The following is a 15037-nucleotide window of genomic DNA, read 5'->3' as shown; positions in this document are numbered from 1 at the left end:
TGAGCACAGGCAGGGGGGTGCAGGTGCGGACAGGGGAGCGCGGGCAGGGGGCACTGACGGGGGCCTCACTGAACTGGTCTGCACAGGGCCCCACAATTACTAAGACTGGCCCTGCTAACAGATTATATCATTGGCCCCTTTGCCAGTATCAGAGGTCAGTTTTCTCTAATATTTCTGCAACAGTACTTCTTGAAGGAGTGTAACTCTAAGGTGATATATTCCATTTGAATCATCCACCAATAGTAACCATGCTCATCAGAGCAGGTGACTGTCAGGAAAAGAGCTGAAATGTATTCACTGTAGAGATCATTCTCCTGAGAGAGCTCGGTGGCGCCACTGAAAGGTTCTCGAAGCAGGGCATGTTCTACAAAACGGGATATGTTTTTCATTTCATTCCCAATAGAAAACGCTTTCAAAAGAGCTATGATTTGATCCAAATACTTCTTAGGCACAGGTGAAGCCCAACTTTGTTCAGGTTGTCTGGGAAGGAAAAAGAATGTCCAGGTCAGGACATTCGTAATTTGCAGTGCATTTTACAAATGGCTCATTAAAGAACCCTTTTACTAAGGAGCAGTAGGTAGGCCTACTTTGCGCTAAAAAGCCACTACCACGGGATGCACTGAGGTGTCCCGCAGTAGTTTCCCACTCAGCGTGCGCTAATCCCACATTAGAAAATATTTTATATTTTTCAGCGTGGGAGGCGTGCCCATAAGCGGAGAGTAGGGTGCCTACGCTAATTGGGTAGTGTATGCACATTACCGAATGCTACTCTGATTAGCATGAGAGTAGTGTGGGAGCCCTTATCGTCTCCTAAATAGGTGGTGTGGTGGTAAGGGTTCCTATGGTAATGGCCATGAATTAATGGGGAAATTAGCGCATGGCCATTACAGAAAAATATGCCAAGGCGGCCATTTTACCGCTGCACTAAATGTGCCTGCAGCGCATGGTGGAAACCCCACATGCTGACAGCAGCGCAGCTACTTTTTAGCACTGCTTGGAAGAAGGACCCCCTGAATGCAGAGGCTTTTGTAAAATATGTATATGGCTGCAGGGGAAAAAGGGAGTTTTTGGCAGCATGTACAGAGGGAACAGCCATTTTCCAACAAGAACAACAACAAAAATTAAAGTAAAAGCAGCATCACTGGGTTTTGTGCATATAAATGCCAGCACTTGTGTAGGTGGTAGATTCTGCAACCTGCATTTGGAAGTGTTGCCATTTACTCAAGTAGCAGATATTATAAAGCCACAAGCCCGGAGGGGGAGGCACTTAAGAAGCCAAGCTACAACCATTTTTGGCTTTTTGGGTCAGTTTTAAATGTGAAAAACATAAGTACAATTATTCCCCCCTCCCAGGGCCGCTGGGGGGGTAAAATTCCCCAGGCCCGGCACTGGCAAGCTTCCTCCTGCCTTCTTTCAGGACGGGGTCTGTCTTCGAAAGAGGTTGGTCTCTCTCCTGCTCCTGCTGCCTGCCGCCCAGGGCTCAGATGATTGTATTAAGGTGATATTGCGTTAATGCAATCTTTCGGGACCTGGGCGGCACACACAGCAGGAGCAGGAGAGGACAGTAGCAGTCGGTAAGGGGGTGGGTGGTGCAAGTTGGTGTGGCGGTGGTCCGAGTGGGGGGACGGGCAGCGGCAACCTGAGTGGGGGGTAGCGCAGTGGTCTGGTCACGGCCCAGCCCCCACCCCAACCACCCCTCCAAATTCCTGGTCCAAGGGGGCAATTTTACAACACAGGCACTAACTTCACATGCATGTTATGCAAGTAAATGTCTAGAATACTTGCATACACGCGTGTAAATATGCACTTACACATGTTTATGCTAGCATGCCTGTACAAATGTGTGTAACTTTCATAGTGCATATGTGCAAGGGGGCGGAGCGTGGACGGGACCCAAACTTTAACTTACAGAATACAGTAAGTATGCACATGTTCCTGCTGCGCTTTTACTAAGTTGATTTAAAAGGAGGCCTGCGCTAGCCTCAACACGTGTTTTCGAAGCACGCTGAGCCCCCCCCCTTTACTGCAATGGGTAAAAGGCTGTCTTTTTGAGGAAAAGAAATGGCTGTGTGGTAAGTGAAACACTTACCGCATGGCCATTTCAGGTGGGAACACTGACTGCCACCCATTGAGATTGCGGTAAGGGCTCCTGCGCTAACCCAGCGGTAACCGGTCAGCGCACGGTGCTGCCCGATTACCACCAGTTAAGTTCAAGCATTACAAAAATAGATCATATTTCTGTACCGCTGGAAATGGCGTGCACTAGGGGTGGGGACTACCGCCGGGCTCCTCGGTAGCCCGGCAGTTGACCCAGATTGGCACATGTAAGCCTGCAGTGAGCTCACTGCTGCTTAGTAAAAAGGCCTCTTAGGCACTAACATATCAGCTCTATGACTGGTGAAAGTGATCAGGCCTAAATGTTAGGTCTGTTACTACGCCGTTAACATTAGTATTTTATAAAGGAATGCAGACACCTATGCTCCAATCAGAGGCCTTCAAATCTAGTCCTCAAGGTCCACAACCCAGCCTGGTGTTCAGGATTTCCACAATGAATATCTATCAAAAAAGTGGGAGCAGTGAATGCAAATAGATCTCATACATATTCATTGTAGAAATCCTGAAAACTAGGCTGGGTTGTGGATCTCAAGTACTGGATTGAAGGGCCCCTTTATGGAATCTGGCTGCCTAATTGTAGGTGCACTGGTATAGAACTGCCCTCGCGTGAGCAGTTGGATAACACTTACGTATGTCTGGGAGCAACAGGGTCACATATCTTTGCAGAACCAGAACCAACTCCCAAATCTTAACATACTAAGGGGTATGTCTACTGAAAGCCCTAATGCGTGCTTACTGCATGTGAAACACCACAAAATGTGTTAAAGCATTTTGTGGTAAATAATTTGTGTGCATTAAGGACATGATATCTATTTTTTTTGGAGGGGACATGTCAGAGAGAATGGGTATGGACATGATGATTACTACATGCTAACTGATTAGCACATCTATCCCCCATCAACCTTTTTCAAGTTAAGTGTGCTAATGGCAACATTAGCCCACAACCTGAAAAAGAAGTACTGAAAACTGCCCTATTTCCTGGGCTTGCTAGAAATGGGCTTAGTTTTGCACACTTTAATAGACATACCCCTAGAAGAAGCTGCTTAAATGTGTATGGTCATTACCTTTAATTGATTTTCCTAAAAGTTATCTTTCTGAAAAATACAGAATAACTTCATGGTCTAACATCCATTTTTAGAAAATGCATTTTACCCCCAATGGGAGAAAGTACAAGGCTCATCCATTAAAGGCTTCTACCAGCATTTTCTCATTTAATCTGGCATAAGTTCTGTAGCAGAGGAAAAGTGTCACAAATCTTTCATGATCAAGAGTTTTCCCATTGTCTATGTTATATTTAATAGACAAACTATAAGGGGCCTAAATTTGACTTCTAAATTGCAGATAACTGTGCAGGAACTACTTATTCTAAACAGAAGAAACATTTTGCCAACCATTCAATGGGCTCCATTTTTAAAATCCATTTCTCCCATATAATAGACTCAGAGAGAATTTCAGACATCTTCCATTTTGTTAGATGTCATCGTTCCTTTATTGTTTCAGGGGTCAAAATAAAGACAAGTACGCCATCTGCATATAAGAAGCTTGTATATTCCCAAATTTGATATCATCATCTTTTTTTCTCCATAGACTAACGTAACTAATGCACCCCAATCCAAGCAGCAGGTTAAACAGGAAAGACCACAGACAGCAGGCAGCCTCTGCTGGCACCCCTTTCACAAAGAGGTGGAGAGAGGGTTATATTATCTGCCATAAGTTGTAGCTTCCAAATTAAGTATTGACTGGACACCTGAAAAATAAAAGGACCCCTTTTACTAAGGCACGCTCACGTTTTTAGCGCACGCTAAAATTGTAGGCGCGTTAAATGTTAGAGACGCCCACAGGAATGCATTGGCATCTCTAAAGTTTAGCGCGCCTGTAATTTTAGCGCGCGCTAAAAACATGAGCGTGCCTTAGTAAAAGGGGGCCAAAATGACCAAAGCTGACTTCTTGCAAAACATATGATATGTGTCATCGATACGCCTTATCCAAATCTTTTTCAACAGGCAGAATAGAGGCTGCTTTCTGTTGTATTATACCGTGCTTTGGACATATTTCATTGAGGCAGCCTAGAAGTTCAATACAAACTAACAAATAATTATAGGTTTCATTCTTATACTTTAATTCCATTAACCCGAGCAGCGATCCTATGCCACTGTTGCTCATGAATCTTTTTTTTTTAATTTAAGATTATCGTCTAAAGGAACTGAAGGCTTATGAAATCCTTATGTCCATGTCCGTGTGTGTGTGTGATTGAGTGAGAGTGCGTTTGTGTTTCCCCAACAATTTTTCTGTTTAGTGCCTTAATCACACCAAAATTGCAAGATAAATTAGAGGTCGATGAGGACGCTGGCAAGGGTGAGTTTATTTTTCAAAGCCATACGTATCCACACTCCGTGGATACACACATGTGTATGTCACAAAAAGTGACTTCTTTATTTCCAAGCGAAATGCCTCGTTCTATCCATGAACAAATAGCTTTATAAACATCATGATTTATCATTTGTACAAAATTCAAATCTGCCATCTGAAAACTTTGCTGTTTAGCATTTATAGTTTCCTGTCATTTTCCCTTTAGAATTCGGAATTTAGACATGTCATTTACCCGACTCAACAAATATTAATAGTCATGTTTGTGAAAGGGGTCATAAATAATTCATTATCTAAACCTCTGTTATTGGCTTCGAAAGATTTGACTTTGTGAATCTGGTAGTTTACAACAACAACAACAACAAAAAAGGCCTCACCTTTATTACAAAGCTCCCCTTTTATTAAATGCACCAAGATATGTTTCAAATTCATGAGCAATCCAAATGTGTGTTTCCCAATTTTGCTTTATTTTCCAAGGCCATATTATTTATAATTTAGCCTCTGTGTATTCGTTCCCATGAATGTTAACTTAATCTAAACAAGGCAGATTCCATTTTGGAGGAACAAAATATATTTACTTCCTTTGCTTTGGACAAACTTGGTAAGTGATGGGTCAGCTGAATATTTTAGATCTAAATTCTTAGGGGATCTTTCACTAAGCCATGGTAGTGTTTATAGCTCATGGTAGAAATCAGCTGGCGGTAAATGCCAATGGGCATCTCGGCATTTACCGCCAGCTGATTTCTACCATGAGCTTAGTAAAAGACTCCCTTAGGGTCACTTTCAGATTGTATTAATTGTCCCACATTTATTTTCTGTTTTCTAGGGGCAAAAAAAAATGATTTCACCTCCTCTAGGAACTTTACATGTTTCCCAAATAAATTACTATTTCATATATATTTTTGTATTTAATTTTAAACATTATTATATTTGTTTTCTCTGCAATTGCAATTGCTACCACACTCCTCTGCAATTGCATAAATTCTTTATTCTAAATTTAAAATAGCCAAATATCTAGCTTGTAATTTCATAGATCAGAGACTACAAAAATTCTGCTGCATGGTTTGTTGAATGTCCCTAGATTAGAGCAGTATTTTTTGAAGAATTTTGAAACACCAGATAAAACTTTGTACTTAGTTATGGCCTGTGCATTCTGGTAAAGAATGTGCCCATTTTTCAAACGGATTTCTAGTATCAGAGAATTCAGAATCATTGATTATTTTACTATCTATTCTTTTGATTAATGAGTGTCCAAGATTACCTCGAATTAGTCTAGAGTCTGATCCAATATTTGATTAAAGTTTACCCCAGCTGTGAACTCTTCTCTCCATGATCTGTACAATCACATCATTTTATTTTTTTTAAACTGAATTTAGGAAATGAGAGAAATCTGAATTAGTTGCAGAAGTATGCGAATACTAGTTATAAATCTACCCTCTGGGTCACTCCAATTATCACATTTTGAGGATAAAGACACATCTAGTTTTGGAATAACAAGGAACTGACTGGTCCACTTTTTTTTTTTTAATGTTTAGAAGTTCAGTGTGGGCTTCTTCCAGAATAGCAGTGCTTATTGGCTTGTTCATCCTATCATGGACTAGTTTGCTTACAGGAATCAATAAGATTATAAAGAAGTGAATAAACAAAAAAGCTTTGCTATTTAGTGTACAACACTGGTGTTAATTAGCCTTTGAGCTGTACTTCTGAATTGCCATCTGTGTGTTTTATTAGTGGCTGCCCTGCAATCCGCTTTTCTTATCTTTTCGGAGAGTTGTGCTCCAGTATTAGGCATGAAAATTCTGACCAAGAAACCAAAAATATAAGCTGGCACCTTTTCATTGGACAAACACGCTTCACCAGCTTTCAGGAACTAACACTTTATAGTTTTTTGTCTCTTGGCCTTTAAGTGGACTAACAAGACTGGATTTAGAATTAACTGACAAGGAGTTGAATTATTTTCCTCTAATGTTTCCTTCCTTCTCCCCTTAACTTTCTTCAGCCCAATTCATCAGGCCCACGGTTTGGGCAACGAGTCAGTTTACATTTTAAGTCACCTTTTTCACCTTTGACTTTTGTAATTTTTAGAAGTCTGAATTCATGCTATGGTCATTCTGTAAAGTATTAACAGTCTGTAATATCCTTGCGAGGACTTGGAATAAATATAATCCGAGCTTTCAAATTAACAGTTACTTCAGTGGGTATATGGTTTTCAAATATTCAGCTGACCAGAATTAATATATTTTGTCAGTAAATTTTAGTTTCAACCATTTAGGGAAATTCCTACAATGTGCAAAATGTTTTCATTTTGTGCTTTGCTTCTTTGTCAAACTCTTGCAGGGAAAGGGTAAAATACTGATCCTCAGATTTCATGGTATCTTGTGCTGAAGTCCCGGAACGGTGGAATTTTAACGTTATTTTTCTCTAGGAATAGTTGATTTTCCCCCCTTGCCTTATGCAGACCCCTTTGTGTAGTGATATTTAAAAACAAAACAAAACAAAACCTTGTTATGGAAAGTGTAGCCTTTTTACTCTAAGGCCGGGTTATGTAGCAGGGGATGGCGAATGCTCACTATTTTTCTAGGCCAGGGCCTTATACCAGGGTATAAGCCAAAGGAGCTGGTTAAAACGTAAAAGTGTCATTTGTCTGCCCCTCTCAGCTCTGCAGCTTCTTGTGACTCTGGGCAAGTCACTTAACCCTCCATTGCCCCAGGTACAAAATAAGTACCTGTATATAATATGTAAACCGCTTTGATTGTAACCACAGAAAGGGGTATATCAAATCCCATCCCCTTTTCAGCAGAACTGACTATTCCCAGCTTCTAACATCTGCCTCTGTGTCCCTAGTTAATTATTCTGCAAGCTACCTAGTAAGTATACAGAGCAGAAATTCACTTATCCGCAGTTGTACCATTTTCTCTGCTTATTTGTTAATTTGTACTCATTTCTACGTTATAAGGACACATAACTCCTCTGAAGCTTCTTCACAGTGGACACATTTTATGTAAATCACACTTTTTCAATTTGAAAAAAAGTCGGAACCATTTTGCTGTTCCAGGTATTATTTTTCTAGAGCCTGCTTTTCCTAAACTAAATCCTGATTTTATAACACTGTCCTTCTGAGCTCAAGGTTAGTGGGAGAGGTCATCTGCTTTTATTTATTTTTTTAAGTTGTTTATTTCAAGTTGCTATGCTGCCTCTATTGGTATATTAAGACTGTTTACAATCTCAATATGAACTTTTCTGCACTTTTGTCTGTGCTTTGTGCTTCCATAATTGGAATTAGTTTCTTGCAGGAAATGTCATTGAGCGGCATGGAAGAGAGCAAAGCTTTACTTTATGTGACCATCTTCCTATATGAGGTCACAGGATACCACAAATACGTGTTAAAAAAAAAAAAACAACAACAACCAGGCACCGCAGCAGAAGTAGACAAATTTCTTGCAGAACTTCATAAACATTTGTTAGGATTAAAGACCACGAACTGGTCTCATTTTGTTTTTACTGTCCCTACAAAGATAATTTGATTCCCTGCAGTAAAGATCTTGCATAAACTGATGCCACTGTCTTATTAGTATCAAGGGTCACTTCTCCTGTAAAACCAACAGAAGAATTTATTTCATTTGTTCCCAGCTGAAAATTGCAACCCTACAAACCTCAGGCTATATTTTATCAAAAAAAGTCTGAAAGTTTCAAAGGCTTCTGAATTCTGCTATCCAGCTTGGAAGGAATCGGTGGTGTGTGTTGGGGGGTGGGGTAGGGCCCAAATTTCATTGCTCTATGCCTGACTGAATTTCCCTGTCTCTTTAGAGTGAACAGATTGATGTTATTGGGGAATTGTTTGGGTGAAGCTGAATTAGGAGACCAAGAGTCTGTTTGAATATAAACTAATTTACTACAATAAATTACTTAAAAGGGACCAGGCTATAAATCTGACAGCCAACTTTAAACATAGTGTGACTCTACAGGCAACCTACAAAGTGCTGCTTGTATAAAGCGGACTCTGAGGTGAAACAGTACCGACTTTTAACCTGTCACCATTGTCGGGCTGTAAAGCATTTGCAGCTCTGATGTTTTCCCCTCAGACTTTTCTCAGTATTGTACACTTCCGAGCTCCATTAGAGTATTTCGTGGAAAATGGCTTAGTAGTTAGCCTCCCCTCACCCTCCCTCCCTCCCAAGATGAATAAAAACCCGAAGAGGCAGAAAGTCTCCCCATGCGAAGCAGCTAAATTTCCACTAACCGAAAAGAAACCAGAAACCAGAAGATCAAGTCAAAGATGAACCTACCTAAGCCGGGTCTCATGCCTGGAAGCATGGCCTGTCTGCTCTGCAGGCTGTGAAACACGCTGCTCTCAAAGGGGCCAGTGTTCCAGGCCGGGGGCAACTCGGGGCTGACATAGGCAGAATAAGGGCTGGAGTAGGACCCGTTGACTGACCGCACCAATGCGCTGCCATATTGCTCCCTGCCAGTGCCACCGATCACCAGGGGACTCTGGTAAGCCGCATCCCGAGCTGTGCTGCTTGTGATCGGAGGACTGTAGGAGAAACCAGAGGGTGTGTGAGGACTGCTGGGATTGAAGGCAGAGGCCTCGCTTCCTGTCTGTGCCCATCCTGGGTGGTTCCCCAAATGGTGGCTCTGATGAGTGGAGTCACAGCCTTGGAGGTAGGGTAAGGTTGACAGCATGGAGGGCACCCTGCTCGTGGGCACGTACACGGGCGAGTTGGCAGAAGAGTGCAAGAAATTAGTAGAGTCATGGGAATAAGCAGATTGCCCATGGTTTGGGGCTAAGGTTATGCTCTGATACATCGTCGTTTCGACTTTTCCAGTCTTCCGAGAGAGGGCCCTGCTGGAGTCTCCAGTGGTGCACAGGTAGACCCGGTTCTTTTCGGCTGCCAAATATAAGGGTTTTGGCTCCTGTTCCGTTCTGTGACTGTTGCTGATTCCCTCCAGGGGGTTAGAAATAGAGGAAACGATAAACACACACCTGAATATAAAAGAAAGGGAAACCCTGTAGTCATTAAAAGACCGATAAACTAATAGTTATGTTTTTCCACTTACAACCCTGCACGTTATAAAAGTTTTACAGCGATCTGTTCAGTGCTACAGTTACTGACACCAGGTTCGAGGCTGCAACACATTTTAGCTTTATACCTGAATTAATAATGTCCACCACCCCCCCCCCCCCCCTCTATCATATGCATCAAACGACAGGAAATAGAGCAAGTCTTCCTGGGTGTTTTGAAGTCCCGTTGGTTTTGTACTTGTGCCATCACTTAATATGTTGCCCCAGGGGCAAGTTTCACAAACTCCGCCTCCAGGTCAATGTTTCTGTGATGAGCAAAGGCTATTATGCCCCCTTTCGGGGCAGCTGCCCCACTTGTCCTGTCCTCTGTGGGTTAATAAGATGTAGTGAGGTATAGACTGAAATGCTTGAATGAAAACAATCCCTAGACGATCAGTTTCTGAAAGATGTTACTTTCTTCTGCCTTTAGGCCCAACAATTTATCAAAGTTTTCATACCAAAACATTATTTTATCAGACAGTGGGGTCATAGAAATCCGAATTGTACTTCAATATAAAGTATGTTTTTGCTGTTTGATTTTTTATTTAAGTTCTGTGTTACATAACATTGCATTTTGATTTTTAAGACTCGGCTCAGATGGGTGCAAAATTAGTTGCAGAATTTTATTCTCATTCCCACAAATAAAGAATTGTGCTTCAGTTCAAAAGCAGAAACTGAGACCTGAAAACAGTTGTACGTAATCCATCCAATATAACTGAAAAGAACATTGAAAATGCATTTGTATAAAACCGATAACATTGTGTACTACAGGGTAAATAAAGCGCACTGCATCAAGGCCAACAGAAAAAAAAAATCCCCTCGTATTTCGGAAAAAAATAGAACTCTAGAAACGCTAAAAAAAAAAAGATCAGAAAATGAATTCTGCCTTGTCTTATAGACTATATTATTTGTTTCATGGTTCCGACCAGAGCTATTTCTGCACAGAAGTATCAGCAGCAGATAACGTCCCTTTGGTTTATCAAGACAGCACGTAAATCACAGAGCACTATCAATACCCGACCCAGCAAAAGTAATATAATTTCATCCGAAAACCCAGAAACCCTCCCCATGTGGCATTATCTCAAAGATAAGGACAGCTGGCAGATAAGTTTGCAAGAGAAGTACTTACAGGTCTGCAGAGTAGAGGCAAAGCTCAAGAGAGTGAGGGGCAGTCACAGAAAGATCGGAGCCGAATCCTCAAGAGAACTCCAGCAAAGCCCCACTCAGACTTCCTCGCGTTTACGGGATCCTTTGAGCAAAAAGTGACTTTTTTTTTTTTTGTAGGAGTGGCGGTGGGGGGTTGGGTGCTTTCTCCTTAATGGAGTGGAAAGTTTCTGATAGGGCTGGATCCAACTCCTATCTGCCTGGCTTTTTTTTTTTTTGCAGGGGGGGGGGGGGTCCTTTCTCGCCTAAGTTCTTCTTTAGAGTGACTCCCTGCTGCTCTGCCTCCGGTTCTTTACGGCAAGGCGAGTGCCTGGCCGGGGTCACGTGACCCGCTCCTAGATAGGACGCTGTGTGCCCTCTACTCAGAGGGGAAACCACTTCACTTCACTCCACTGGTAATAAGAAACAAGTGTAATCAGAACGCGTTTCTGAAGTCAGTTCTACAGAGACTTTTTGCTACGATATTACAAAAACTGGAAGAGACTGGATTCCATGCGTGTTTTGAAAAGCTCACTGTTTAAAAGAAGCATATATTCTATTATTTGTGCAATACTACATATTGTAGTTACGTATATGCGTTGTGCGTAGTTTAAAGTCTGAGGCTGCTGTATAGCTGATGATACTAAAGACAGATACTTTTTAAATATTTTCATAGCTGTTATCTTTAGTTATACCTTTAATTGGTTAAAAAGCTCGTAAAAGCAGTTTGGTTGTGATCAATTCCAGTGCTATAGTTACTTACTACTAATTCTGAGTTTAAGTGTGGATATGGATGAGCTGACTTTAATGGATGTTTACACTGTTGAGAAATTGTGTGTAATCCTCCTATTCACCTTTTTACCTAACCAAGGCGACACTCTGAATATTACAAGCTATAAAATAAAATTTTCACTAACATTGCAAGCTTGTTTTCAGCAATCATTTATAAATGAGTTTTATTTCAAGTATCAAGCGGGACAAATATTTTTCTCAAATTAATATACGTTTTTTCCTTGCTGTGATATAATCAATCTGATTTTTTTTTTTTTTGGGGGGGGGGGAGTTTTATAGACTAGAAATCAGGTACAAATTCAAATGTGTAACATTATTAAATATAATTTGTTTTGAGAGTAGGAATTGTCATGCGTATAACAATCTTTCTGAGGAAATGGAATAAATATGTTTAAAGGCACACGTTAAAGATGGTAATAAATCCTCAGTTCTGACTAGTGTATCTCTTCTTAGCTTTTGCTTGTTTGAAATGGAGTATTTGTTCTACCTTATTTCTGATGCAATACTGTGGTTGAAGAAACGGCACAGGTGAAACCCAATCCTGAGACCCTGAAGCTGAAGATAAGGGCGAGTTCGGCGAGCCAGGTACTTTGTTCCAGCGGAATTTACTTTGAATTTTCCGGCGCCGAGTGATTTGGAATTTTCATGCGACAGACATAAGTAAATATGGCGCTATATTTAATCATGGAATCATTGCAAATAGAAGTATCTTTAAGTAGACAAATAGTTTGAAATCAGGCATCTGCAAGTGCGTTATTCAATATAAACCCATATTTATTCAAATAATTGAAAGCACGATTAATCAATGTGTAATGTCCTAATATCTGAACACTCTCTCTTTATATATATATATATATATATATATATATATATATATATATATATATATATATATATATATATATATATATAATTTAGAAATTAATTATTCAGGACAATGTGTTATACATTCTATATTTGTTTTTTGCATTATGTATCAAATGTGAATAACAAATCTACATATATCATAGCAAATTCGAAAAGACATGTAGAAAATAATCTGCAGTACTAGTTACCCAAAATTTGTTCAAATTAATTCTGTCATACATAGAACTCATCTTTAGTCAAAATAAGCAAATATACTGATAATATTTTATCTAAATAAGATTAATCCGTCAACTTGAAAATATAAATGGGGGCCATTTTGATGATCCACGTGTCATTTTTCTGGATCTTACATTTCCTAAAATAAATCATGGTTTTTGCAACACACAGTTTGCTTTTTAATTTTGACTTCAAGAAAACGATCCCTAGTATGATGACTTAAAAATCCTAATAAATAATGTTTTGATATAACAAGCAAGATGTCCAATTGCCCATAAGGAGCTGTCTCCCAAGGAAATACTAGAGGAATGCCTGCTCCTTGTCAACCCAGGAATCTTGCTAAAAACAGAGGTAGTGTACAGTCTGCAGAACTCATTAGCCCCGGTCTCTCAGCGAAAATGTTCATAATTAGCAGCAATTAAGATCTCACTGGACACCTTGTCTTTTTAACAGAGCCTTGAATCAATGCTTATATTACATTCTTAACACGCCAGTCCCAGTTTCTTGCTTGTCGCTGCTACACCTGGGCTGGGGACGCTGCTTTCTCAGGGACAAAGTTAGCTTCTGGTTAACCATAAATTGAACTTTACATGGTTTTTTAATCAACTAAGGCCATGTTTCCCGTTTTCTTTCTGCCCCATGGACAAATGTCCTGCAAAAGACTCTGAAGTCTGCTCTAGTTACCAAAGTTTCTATATATGATAAAGGAATGAATGCAAAAAAAATGTGAATTATTCATCCATTTGGGATACAAGGTAAATATTATTTGTAACCAACCAAGATTATTGATGAGAAAATGTAGCTTCTAGAGTAAGTTTCAATTTTCAACCATGCAAATAAAAGAAAGCTAAGAGAGCTATTAAAGTTGTGATAACCTTCTAAAATACAGAATGCAGAACACATGTTGAAAATATTCCATTTTTTAGACATTCATCTTCTGGTGATATATTTCTTAGCCCAGTGCTTGAAAAGTTTGAGATATACAAATGTTTGACTACAAACCTTAACTAATTATACACATAGTCAATGGGGTTTTTTTTTTTAGAATATCCAATGAGATAAATTAGCATGCATTGGAACCCAGGATATGCAAATCTATCTCATTTATGTCACTGTACATATACTGAAGACCTGACTAACTGTAAAGTCGCCAGAATAGGTTGGGAAGCCCTGTTGTATGGTCATCTATTCCTGGTGGTAAACAGCCAATGGAGAGAACCCCCCCCCCCCCCCTGTTGAGTAAGGAAGGATATGATACAAGTGCCTCTCAGTAAATAAGTAGACAAGCCTCTGCTAGTCCCAAAAGGATACTTAGAAGGACAAAATAATTTTTATTGAAGAATCAAATATAAAATCAAGCCTGACAGGGCCGTGTTTCATCCGGAGAAGGCTGCCTCAGGTGCTAGATAATATCTTATTAGTGCCCCCCCCCCCCACGTTATGTGGAGGTCCTGTATTGCCTTTTGTGAAGGGAATGACTCACACCACAAGCCACTGTCCAACTTGAAGCAGCCCTGGGGAGGGGGGAGGGAAGGGTGTGAAACTCGGCCCTGTCGGGCTTGATTTTATTCTTCAATTAAAAAAAAAAAAGCAATATTTTATCCTCCATTAAGTGTCTGCTTCTGTAGCTACTGTCCTTTTCAGAGTGGCAGACACTTGCTTACTGGGACTGCTCTGGTAGCATATCCTTCCTTACTCTACCCTTAACAGTTACTCCATACAAGTGCTCAAGCTTCTGCCGTATATATATGGCTGCTGGTGTATGTGCACAAACTGATATGCAACCGTGTTACTTAAGGACTGCAAAAATATTCTCTCTCTGTCTCCGCCTCCCCCACCTGTACAATTTGGTATGTGGGAATGCTGTACCCCGCTAATGAGTAAAAGTATCATTTCCACCTGTAACATTTCAAAATAAAGAAAAGCACGAAAATATTGGGGTGCAAGGGCAATTGCTTTAAAGCTATCAAATCGTAATAATAACTCTGGAACCACGAGAAAGATTTTATAACAAAATACACTGGATATATGTAACATTCCTTTCTGAAAAGTTTCTTTTTATACATGAATAAAGTCATGCCTTAGCTATGTTAGGCCACTTAAATACTTGACCTTACTTTTTATATATGACCTTTGTAATGAACGTGATTGGGGTATGGTTAATATAACACATATCAAGCGAAGACACAAGTGTGGAGTAGAGAAACTGGCACACGGGTAATTATAAATTATTTAGTTGCAGCCAGACACCTTGAAGCTTTAGATGCTCTGTAAGGCTGTTTGTGGATTAGTTCAAAACACTTTAGACAGTCGAAAGCTGATTTATGAACTGTTGGATTGGTGGATGGTTTGCAAATGAAGGGGAACTGAGTTCCACTGAGTTCCATCTCTGTTTAAGTGCTGGATCAGACTGCATTTGGAACCCTGTAGATAAGATAAGACCCTTATTGCGGCTTCTAACATTGCAGATTTTCC

At 40.2% G+C, this 15037-nt stretch overlaps 1 protein-coding gene across 1 annotated transcript in view; it reads right to left on the bottom strand.

Moving 5' to 3' along the window:
- Positions 1-10889, bottom strand: part of GATA5 (GATA binding protein 5) — a 72045-nt gene extending 61156 nt beyond the window's left edge. The window contains exons 1-2 of the mRNA XM_030213203.1: positions 10674-10889; positions 8769-9466 (exon numbers count right to left, since the gene is read on the bottom strand). Coding sequence (XP_030069063.1) covers positions 8769-9288 — 520 coding nt within the window. The 5' untranslated portion in view covers positions 9289-9466; positions 10674-10889. The remainder of the gene's footprint in view (positions 1-8768; positions 9467-10673) is intronic.
- Positions 10890-15037: the final 4148 nt, after the last annotated feature.

The sequence above is a fragment of the Microcaecilia unicolor genome, chromosome 8 (assembly GCF_901765095.1).
Source record: "Microcaecilia unicolor chromosome 8, aMicUni1.1, whole genome shotgun sequence".
NCBI classification, from domain to species: domain Eukaryota; kingdom Metazoa; phylum Chordata; class Amphibia; order Gymnophiona; family Siphonopidae; genus Microcaecilia; species Microcaecilia unicolor.
This window is presented reverse-complemented; position numbering and strand designations above follow the sequence as displayed.